General features: G+C 39.2%; 1 protein-coding gene across 4 annotated transcripts in view; it reads right to left on the bottom strand.

Annotated features, from left to right (window-relative positions):
• Positions 1 to 11,727, bottom strand: part of LOC125454046 (disco-interacting protein 2 homolog A-like) — a 236,731-nt gene that overhangs the window by 67,482 nt on the left and 157,522 nt on the right. For all 4 annotated transcript variants that reach the window (XM_059647072.1, XM_059647073.1, XM_059647074.1 and 1 more), the window contains 5 exons: positions 10,837 to 10,947; positions 10,562 to 10,685; positions 9,721 to 9,830; positions 4,707 to 4,809; positions 3,613 to 3,677 (listed from right to left, as the gene is read on the bottom strand). In XM_059647072.1, coding sequence (XP_059503055.1) covers positions 3,613 to 3,677; positions 4,707 to 4,809; positions 9,721 to 9,830; positions 10,562 to 10,685; positions 10,837 to 10,947 — 513 coding nt within the window. The remainder of the gene's footprint in view (positions 1 to 3,612; positions 3,678 to 4,706; positions 4,810 to 9,720; positions 9,831 to 10,561; positions 10,686 to 10,836; positions 10,948 to 11,727) is intronic.

The raw sequence follows: 11,727 nt of genomic DNA, 5'->3' as shown, positions 1-11,727 counted from the left end.
AATGCAGTTGTTCAGAATCTTATCACAAATGGAACAGAGATGTCCAGAGAAGTAATTACTGAACCCAAATCTGAAGTTGTCAATATGTAAAAGACTAGTATGAACAATGAAAACTGCTGATTATACATCCCAATATGGGAGGAGGCCATCTCCTGCACGTACATTGTAATCTATCTCATCATCCCCTGGTACTTTAATTTGGCCCTCAGTCATTCGTGAAGTGTTAAAGACCAAACTGGTTTTTCAAAATGTTAATAGAAGAAAACATAGTTGGCGATTACATTGTTCGTGGTAGTCAGGCAGCATGTTCTCTGAATTCAGAAGCTGGAGTTTTTAGAAAGGGCAAGTCATGGTTCTGAGGGAAAGGAAAGCAACAAGGGTGCAAGGGCAGAAGATGGCAGTTCCACAGTTGAGGGCTGTCTACTATAGTGATGTGTAATCGAGCAGAGGAACCAGGAAGATATTTCAGAAGTTGGGCACTTATTTCGAGAGATTTGGGGTGGAAATTAAGAACAGTCAGACCAAAGCAAAAGCAGCACAGGCACCAGTAGTGACGCAAATAACCGAGGGATGCATAAAGTTTCATAGTCAGAGGGATGGAATGGTTTGGGGGTTCATAGAATTCAAGGAAAGGGAATACATAGGCCATGAAGGAATGCAGAGATATGTATGAGAATACTAAGGTGACAAATAATCAGTTGGTGAAAACAGACTGATATGCAAGCAAGGCTGGAGAAGCAGAATTAACCAAAGAGTGCAAGAAAAAAACAAAGTAGTGATCTCAGCTGGCAAAAGCAAGTTCTGACACACTTCGGTTAAGCAGATATGGATACAGGCTACGTTATGAAATTGAAAACCAACAGCTTTTATGCCTGGGGGAACACAGGATCAGAAAAACTGTTTTGGGGCGAAGTAGGCACTGATTGAGGTTGCTCACATTTAACTTCATGCCCAAGAAGGTTGGCCAAGGCAGCAGATGGAAACAAAGGCAACAAAGTGGTGTCTGTGGTAGGCGCCAGGGACGATGACTTTAATCTTGCCAGTGTTCAACTGAAGGAAGTTAACTTCATTTCAATTATAGGTAATTCCACAACCTAAGAGTTCTGGCAAGCAAGCGTTCATCAATACAAAATGAATAAAAGCAGAGTTTTATCAAAACTCCAACTATGTCAGGAAAAGGAGGAGCAAGTTCGTTCCATATTTAAAAGGTTCTCCTAGCCAAGAAGAGTGCACTCTGCTCCTAACAATGGAGCTTATCGACCTCCACAGTCAAACAAAAATTCTACAGGATAAACGTAAACACATAGAAAGCACATCAGTCAAAATACTGATTCAAATGATACACCATAAAAGCAATGTGTAAAGCAGTATAGTTTGCACACTTAAGACAAAGAGTGAAGTATTACAGAATTTTAACATATTCTGTGTGCAGACAGCAAGGTAACAATGTGATAAAGAGGAAAAAAAAATCAAAGATGTAACTGAGAGCAAAGATTATTTGGTTTCATAATTCTTAAGCCATGGTAGAAATAGGAAATCTTGCTCTGGTTTCTCACCAATTAAGAAAACCTGAAAATAGGTGGTATTCTGGCAGTTAATGCTCAATATACACAGTGATGACATGCAAATTCGCTCCAGCATACCCCAAAATGCTTCAGGAAAAGTTCAGTGGTAAGCAAACAAAACAATATTGCCCCATATGCAGCACTGAGAAATATTTTAAAAGGAGAGTTGTTCCCTGATGTTGGCTGCTGATGGCTCACCAGTGAGTTGGTCAACAGCAAGTCCTGATGAGGAATTACCTGGTTATTCAGGCAATAAGTGCTGGTGACCAAGGCTGTTGAGGTCCAGTGTTTGGTCATGTAGTTGGGGCTATTGGTGCAGGTGCATCATGACAATGGGGAGGAATCATGTGTCAGTTGGTGTTGAAATGGAGGGCAGGACAGCAAGTGACAGTTGGGCAGGCACTGCGTAGAACTGAGATGGAAGGGGGACAAGGCAATGGGGGCCAGTCTTTTGAAAAATCTTTTACTACTAACCTATGCCTGTTGTCACATGGCATCTAGAAAATTAAGATTTCATTTGTTGTGGTTATAAATTTAACAATGGGCCAATTACTAAAGATGTTGACAAATTCTTCTCATTCTGCTTTTGTGCGAGACACATCAACACAAATAAACTAGGTATTGTGACAATATGAGTGAAGGAATGAGTAAGACTGAAAAAGTAACCCCCAATATTTAAATTGTAAGCCACAAGAGGAGCCCTCAGAAAGGAAGAAAAGTCGTGTCATGACTTATTGGATTTAAGAAACATAGCAGCAAACAGCACGTAGGAAACTCCTACAACCAACAACGGAATAAAATGACCAGATAATCTACTTTCCTGCTGATGACCAAGTCATAAATATTGGCCAGGATATCAGGGGTAACTGTCGGTGCAGACGCTGGAGAAACTAAACTGTGGTATCTGTAGAGAGGGAAACAGAGTTAACATTTCTAGAGCAGCATGACAAAGGGGTAACGATCCCACTTGTCTTTGAAAAAGTGCTTCTAGACCTCAAATATACCAGAACAGGGAGGTGGGGCCTAAGTTAGCATCTCATCTAAAAGCCCACATCTCTGATAATGCAATACACCATCATAGTGTGTCAGCATTGAATTTTATGCTCGATGCCTGTAATGGAATTTGAACTCAGAAGCTTGTGATTCAGAGGTGAGTGTGTTACCAAGTGAGCCACAAATCAGAGGCCCAAAAATAGTCGTGAAGAGGTAGTATATCAGACTTGAAATACTAACTTTGTTGCTCTCCGTACAGATGCTGACAGACCTGCAGCGTTTCTCTGACACTCAGTTTTTATTTCAGATCTCCAACATCTGCATTACTTGGCTTTTATTCATTAAAGGCCCCTTCGTGTATAGCGGGTACATTAGATTTAACCTGCGATCTATATGCATTAGATATGTATTTAGAACCCATGTTTGAGAGTGGAACTGTTATAGCAGCTTCAACTGTTGCTACTACTGCCAAATATAAATTCCCAACAAAAAATTAAATCACAAGGTGGTGAAAGTTTTTGAATGTCACTGTAGCATGTGAAATTCTGCATCAGCAACTCATTTCCAAAATCTCACTGAGGCAGTCCCTAATTCACACACTGGTCAGACATTATGCTCAAAACAACTTCAAATACTTCCTCTGTCAGTTGACACCATTTAAAAACGATTAAATTTACCTGAATATTATCAAGTTCCAAAATGCTCAGTGAACATCTTTGTCTGCCCAAAGAGGGCAACAGCATAAATGGTCACTTGATAATTGACAAAAATAGGCAAGACAAATGATTTGTTGTTTGATCAATTTAAGCATGGATGCCATCGCAAGTGGGCTCAATGACAAATTTCTTTAAACAGCCCGTTTGACACCTAAATGTTTCCACTACAATGCATGTGATAAGACGAAGTGATTTAATGTACCGTAAATCTTGGCAGGGTACAGAAAACAATAGATATTGTACACCATAGGTATCAGTTTATTTTGTGAACGTGTTGATTAACTGTCTGGGGAAAGGTAGGCTCTGTCCCTCAAAGCTACACTAGAGGCAATACTTACAGTTAAAATGCCATGCCACAGCCCAGCATCTCTTTTAAAGTCCAAAACATTTGTTAATGTTTCCCCTGCAATACAAAAATAGAACAGTCACAGCTCAACTGTACCTTGCTTTACTCAGTTGCTCTGGCAAAACGGTTGCAATCTGCTCTATAAACACAGCAACCAGATGGCTTAAGAAACTCTTCACCTAAGTGCTACAACATGAATGTTATGTCATACATACACAAATCAATAATATTAGCAGCTCTGTTATTTGTGGGGAAAAAGCTTCTGATTCATTAAAACTCTATTTCAATGCAGTGTTAATCAATTTCACTTCGATTTGATGCGTGAGGCGGTAACTTCTGTAACACTTCACTAGTGAATACATTATTAGAGACCTTTTCAAGTAGCTACAAAATCAATAGAAACAACGACACATTGACTGTTGCATCCCAACAAAATATTCCTTCAAGCTCCAAGTTGATTTCATGTCTAAATTCGCTAACTGATGTCATATAAAATGTCAAAAAAAGACCTGACATTTGCTTTCCAGACTTGAAGTGACCTCTTCCAGCCAAGGATTCAAAATGGGAGCTATAATTTGCATTAATAGCCCAAGGGTTCTTATTTGGTGGGAGGGGCAGGGTTGCAGTAGAGCTTGAGCCATTTCTATCTGATCATCAGCCAATGATCTTTTGGACATGCAGTAACTGCATGATCAAGTTTGAACTCAATAACGGAAGGGTAAGACCTGAAAGGTCAATTAATTTGCAACTATTCATTGCCTCGCCCACCCATGAAAATGCTGGAATGCTGGTGAGACACTAGAACGCTGTTACTCCTTAGGTCAAAGCAGACAAAATCAACATCTCCAGCAGAGAAAGAGAAAAAGAAATATTACACAAAAATCACATACTCCACATTGGCTTAGTTGATGGTCAAGATTCAGTTTGGCATATCCTCCCATGCACCAGAGTTAGCAATCTTATCCATGACACTGCCCACTGACAAGCCTCCTCCAACCCTCCTTCCGCTTTGAAACTAAAAAACTTAGATTCTGTCGTCCAGCAATAAAAACTTTACCTCTGAAAATCAATTAGACATAAGCTCACCTTCAGTGTATCCACAGCTTTGGCTTAGGACATGGCAATGTGCTAACATGGCAGTCTGAGATATGGTTACCCCCATCGAACTTCCTTCTTTACTGGTCTTGTACTGAAGGAGAAACAAAAATGCTGAATACGAATACTGAAAGATTATCAATTATGTACATTCTAAACTGCAGAAACATGATAAAGTTCAACTGCATTTAGAAATGTTTCCATGATTTTTCTGGTACTCATTTCCAAGTGTTTCTGTGTGGCTGTGCTCCAAATCCTAAACTATACTGGGAACACAGGAACAGGAGGAGAATATTTTGCTCCTCAAACCTGACAAATCATGATTGATTTGAGACAAAACTTGACATATGAATTGTTATATCCTTAATACCTCAGATTTACAAAGATCCATCAATTTCAAACTTAAAATTTACAATGGACCCACTGATCATTTGTGGAAGAGTTCTAACCTTGTTTTTACCTGTGTGTTGGGATGTTCACTGATTTTATTGCCCAAAGATTTCGCTCCAACCTTCAGATTCTAACCTCTACCCTGGCTCAACGACAAGCACAAACGATCTTTCCTCTATTTACCCTATCTGTTCCGTTTGAAATCGCAAAACATCAACGAAATCACCCCTTGAAACTTCAAAATCCCACAAAGTGCAACTGTAATTTGTGCCATCTTTTGATGTACTTCAATATTAAAGTTCAAGAACTTGCCTAGCAACTTGATGCAACATTTCCTCCAAGGTCAATACGTATCTTGTTTTGCAGAGCACTGCCCAGAACAACACGCGGTGTGATCTACTGGTGCTTGTGATAACAAATAGAATTTCTATTCTCATGTACTCTTGAACTCCAGATAAAACGGTCAGCATTTCATTGGTTTTGCTTATAATTTTATCCTCACGTTCGTGATATTTACCCGGACTCCATATCCCTTGGGATTGCTTCCAGATTTACAGCACTTAAAATACCCACTGCTTTATCCTTTCTTCTCCAAAATGGTGACCGAACTTTAACTAAGTAGAAATCCACTGGCATGCTTTGACCCAGCCACTTAAATCAATAAATACCTCTTTCCAAAAACTTACAATTCCATCTATTTCACTCGTCCTGTGTGCATCAGATGTAAATTTGGGTATGTGGCTTTCTACCAAATAATTAATAAATAGTAAATAATTGAACAAATGCCACAGTCCCTGCAAGGTTACTATTAGTTACATCCTGCTAATTAAAGTTCTGTCCATTATCCCGATTTTGACTCCTACCACTCAGTTGATTTCCTAACTGGGTCAACAACTTTCCTGAAAGTCATGAACTTCAACTTGTGCTCACTGTCTCTTAGAGGTGTGGCTCAAATATTTCTTTTTATACAAGTCCATATAAATCATATAGAGTCTTTAACATGGGAGGCAATGGCCTAGAGGTAGAATCAGTGGATTGTTAATCCAGATAATGTTATGGGGACCCAGATTCAAATCCTGCCATAGCAGATGGTGGAAACTGAATTCAGTAAATATCTGGTATTAATAATCTAATGATGACCATGAATCCATTGTCAATTGTTGGAAAAAACCCATCTGGTTCACTAATGTCCTTTAGGGAAAGAAACTGGCCTGGCCGACAAGTGATTCCATACCCATAGCAACGTAGATGACTCTTCAGAGCCTGCTGGGCAATTAGGGATGGGGGCAAGAAATGCTGCTGAGCCAGTGACACCTCATCCAGAAAATAATTTTTTTAAAAAAAGTTACAACATTCTACTGCACTTTTTTTTGGAGTACTATGAAACAAAATTTAACTTCCATTGAGATTATTTGGTCATCCTCTTTAGTCACCACGACAAAAAGAGTTCAATCAGGTCTTTCAGGGATGACCTTCATTTTACAGATCCAGTTTGCTCCGCTGATTGAATACATTGAAAATGCTCAAACAGTCATTCCATCCGTAAATACGGGCTCTAGCTATGTTTTGGCCACAGATGTTAGGACTAATTGGTCTACAGGGTGGACTTCACCAAGCATTCATTTACTCCTCTTGCAGAAAATTCATAAACACATTCTTTTGAAAACATGGACTGTGAACCACAAACTCCAGACATAGCTCAACCGAACAAATCTAATGGCTTCTGAGACATTGTGGATCAGACGCATAAGCGAATGGGACACAATGGAGGTTCTTATGTGCCAACCGACTTCAGTTTGAGACATTTAGATTTCCAAAGAGAAAACTCCCCTCTTCCACATGACGCTCAAATACCTCTGACTCAGAGTTAAGAGCTGGATACTTTGGGCTAGTTCCAACATGTTTACCTGAATTGTTGGCCAGGAAATGCTAGACAGATTACAAACTGTTTTTAAAACCTTGCTAAGTCCATGAATGGCCGTTGGCACCCCTGACTGAAGATAAATATCCTCCTGGAAGAATACCCCCAGATCAGACAACAAATACTCCCCCCATTTGATCATTGCACAAGACTGTGAAATTTTGTAATTGTCAGCAAGAAAGGGACGTGTCAAGGAATCCCCTGTATATGTTCTGCTTTAGAGTTCCCAATGCATGTCTTCCTCTGCATTTCTGGAAAGTTCAGATTTGGAATGTCCTGGAAGATATAGAGAAGTGTCGAGGTGGAGAAACTTGCCAGCAGAATAATATTCTGCAATGACAGTTACTGCTTCGGGGATACGAGCCATTTTCATCATTCACCTAGTCACTGTAGTTTAGATGCATCTTTATTATATTGTGATGAAAGATGTGAGAGTTACGTATAGCCTTTTGCTTTCTTTTAAAAGAAAATATTCTGGGCTTCAAACTAGTGGTACTTGGCTACTGGTTAATTTAAAGGGGTTTAAAAATTAAGGCAATCTTTCAGGAATCATGACTAACTGCCTGTTGGATAGGGCAGGAAGCCTTAGTAAACCCTGACTTAACAGACATTTGTTGCTTTTCTGTAGTTTAAGGCAGATGAGAGAAAACTTTAAACTTTTGCTGTAGCAGAATCTATGGTGAGCACAACTTTTTAAAAAAGTGAGCTTAAAAACTTTTGGGTTCAATTTGAAGGAGACCTGGAGGTCAGAAGCAAGTACAGCCTCTTCTGGAATAGAACGTTGTTTAGAACAATTAAGTGATATGCTCATGAAAGAGTTTAGAAATTTCCAGACGTGGAGAGCACTGTTTGAGCTGTGCACATTTATTAAAAGACTAAGGAAGTCTAGATTGTCAGTTCGGCACATGTTTAAGGAAAAAGACTTGACCACTCGCAGGTCAGTAACTGAGAAGCAGTTAAGTCAAACCTAAAGTTTAGACAGAGATGGAAAATGTCTCAAGACTTTGATTAAAAGCAAAGGTGAGGGGCCTGGGGAGCAGATGAGATTTTGTTTTGCAATGCACTTTGAAATCTTTCTGACTGTATTATGTTTAGATAACTTATTTGTTTTATTTGATTTATTTTGGTTGTTGCTTAATAACTGTTGTATTGTTAAAACCAAATACTCAGCCTTGCACACTGAAATTTCAGTGAAGGACTGCCACCTTGACTAAGATAAGCCAAAAAAAATTAGTTGAATTAGAATTCATTTTGAGATTTGACCTGTCCAGTAGCAAGGCCAGCTGGTATCCTCCCAATATCATTGTACCAACCACAAGACAAGTGCAACCTGACCCAACACAGTATGAATGGAACAAGCTTGTTCTGCAATATAAATGGAGAAGTATATTTGAAATGAACTTTACAGGAGATATCCTAAAACATTTACTGCCTCTACCAATAACAATGTTTCAATGAAGGGCCATGGGGTCATTTAACTTAATCCTTTTGGCTCTCTACTAACCATCTTTTATTTGGAGGGTCTAGTAGTTTCTTTAATGACTCCCATATTTTAGCCTCCACTTCCTAGGAATTTGTTTCATCTGTTTATTGCCTTGCATACAAATAGTTCTTGGCATTAAACCTACATTTATCTATCAAAACCAGCCTTGCAATTCTCCAGTGCTGGTATTTTAAATTTTGTTCTGGGTTCAATTTCCTGACTAGGTTTTTACACCTCTACAGCTTTGTGGAGATCTCCATTTCAGCCCTATGTTCAAGAGGTCTACATGGCTCATCTTGCCAGCGTTACCTCCATTTGGATCCGTGCTTTCAGAGAAAAGCCAAGGCCGAGATGACCCTCTTAGGATTCTTGATCCTATTAAATTGCCCAATTATTCAGACCAAGCTCAATGGTCTCAAATTGCCATGATATGATTGTTTGCCTTCACTAGATGAATGTGGCTCACCTTCTCTGCCTGCTACACCAAGATCATACAATCACAGAACTCCTGTAGTGTAGAAGCAGGCCTTTCAGCTCATCAAGTCCACACCGACCTTCTGAAAAGCATTCCACCCAGAACCACACCACCTTATCTCATTTCTCATGGCTAATCCACTTAGGCTGCACATCCCTGGGTGCTATGGGCAATTAAGCATTGACAATTCACCTAACCTGCATATCACATGCACTATGACAGGAAACCCATGCAGACATTGGGAGAATGTGCTAACTCCACTTAGACATGCGCCCCAGGGTGAAATCAAACAGGGTCCCTGGTGCTCTAAGGCAGCAGTACTAACTACTGAGCCATCATGCTGCCCTATTAATTCTTGCGAAATCTGTCTTCTTTCTTCTTGGCTGCAGTTCATCGCTTAGGACTTTTCAATAAGCACCCTTACCGTTTTCTAATGTCTGATGTTAGATGATACACTGAAGCCTTCTATTGCACAAACCTAAGTAGCAATTTAGTCATTTTCTTCTCTTCATGCTCAAAACGATTTACAGTTGGAATTGGCTTTTGAGCTACACTTATGCTATGATACAGTAGTTGAAGAAACTTTATTAGAGACCTTTAATTCAAGGCACCACCTAAAATAATGCAACATTTAGTCAGTGAACAAGAAGTATCTTAAAAGGTAAATGAATGTTTATTAAATTAAAATCTAAGTTCAAGAGAACATTGTCCATTACGAGGTTAGTTCAGGACCTACCTCAATGTAAGCAATATTGTTGCCGGCATCCCTAATCATGGGGTGCCAATCTTTCGGAGGCTTTGACAAGTGTTTAACATCCGTTACAAACCAACCCAGTCGAGGCCAACCTGCAAATGGAATAATGGTGGAACAATTCTGATTATCTATTGTTTTGATGCAGAGCTGGAGATTAAAGATATCCATAATCTAATTGGCAGAAAGTACATGAACGTAAATTTTTCCAAACATTTTAACTCACATTTTATTGCAGTAGTAACAATGAAATGCATAATTGAATTTGGATGGAAATTTGGAGAAATTTGCTAATAGCATTCTGCTGTCCAAAGGAACTCACACGAATGAACATTTGCCATCAAGATAGCACATCATTTGTGGCTTAGTTCAATTTCTATTTGCTTTATGAGTCCACGTGACACTGACAACCCAGATCCACACTGATGGTATTGATCACCGAAGATTAAAATGGGAACTATTTCAATTTGAACTAGTGGTGAGACAACAGAGTCCCATAAAAGACTGATGAACCATTACCTAACACCCCACAGCAGACTTTTCCCCACCCCCACAGGTTTTTGTGATTTATGGGAGTAATACAAAATTAGCTTTTTATTGAGATCATGTTCCAACAAAAACCTGCAGCTTCCTCTTCCAATTCCATCAGTATATCCAGCAATTTTAAACATGCTTCCAGTGTTTCTGCCTAAAGTATACCCTACTGAGATCTATGTCTGAGGTTGATCACTCATGTATTGAACTTGCTGGTTAAAATACCTTTTAAAACAGTGTTGCACTAATTATGTTCATTATCCACTGGTTGCAAATAAATATGCAATATTACCTTTAAATTGCACTACATCCCCAGTTTGAGACTTGGGTAATCCTTTATGACAGGCATCGCAGGTGAGTGCAACTGTCACACCACAGCTGCCAAGCAGAAAGCCAATTTGTTGACTGCCAGCATCCTGCCAAGAACAAAGAAAACATTTTGGGCAACATTCGAAAGTTTCAGCACTACAGATACAATGGCCCTAATCTGGAATTGCAGAATCAACATCAACATAGATATTGAACAACAACAATTTTAGGATCAGACACAGATACAGCTGACATTACCTTTCGAGTTAGTGGTACTTCAATGGGCACAGGAACTAATTCTGCTAAAAGGCAACCGTAAAATGCCACAATAAATGCCACAGGGTCATTATTTGGATACACCAAAGCCACCTATAACAGAACAGAGGAAATTTATTTGAATGCGGAGCATGACAAACATGTAAAAGTACTCCCACAGTGTCTACGTTAAATATGATGATCATACAAATGTGCATGTCTGGATAAACTGATGTTCAGAGGAAAACACAGACATAGGGTCATTGCTAAATCACACTTCAGTTTCAGATATTAATCAAAATCTGTCCTTTTAATGAATGCTTGGAAAATATGAAGGAAACTCAGGGGGCTAAAGACCAATATTTCCTCTGCACCTAATAGACGCATATTAGGACATTAAGGGAAGCAGCTTCTGAGATATTGGATGCACAGGAAGCAACCTTCACAAAATCCTTTGATTCTGAAGAAATCCTAGGGGACTGGAAAACCACCAAAGTAACATCTTTATTTAACAAGGGTAGGAGATGAAGAGAAAAATTAACTACAGGCCAGTTAGCTGAACATCCGTTAATTTCAATATGTTAGAATCTACTACAAAGAGCATTTAGAATGCGTGATATTAACAAGAACAGTCAACAGAGCTTCACGGAAGGCAAGACAATGCCTAACAAAGTTATTACAATTCTTTATTGATCCTGCTTGTTACTTCCTTAAAAGGGGAAATAGTGGGTGCAATATATTGAGAGTTCTAGAATGTATCTCAAAAAGTACCACACATTAGGCTGATTCAGAAGCTAAGAAGCCATAGTGCCAGAGGTGGTAGTTTAGCATGGATAGAGGATTGGCTAATTAAAAGACGACAAAGGATTAGGATAACAGGGTTCTTTCAGACTG

Source organism: Stegostoma tigrinum, chromosome 7 (genome assembly GCF_030684315.1).
Source record: "Stegostoma tigrinum isolate sSteTig4 chromosome 7, sSteTig4.hap1, whole genome shotgun sequence".
Lineage (NCBI taxonomy): Eukaryota > Metazoa > Chordata > Chondrichthyes > Orectolobiformes > Stegostomatidae > Stegostoma > Stegostoma tigrinum.
This window is presented reverse-complemented; position numbering and strand designations above follow the sequence as displayed.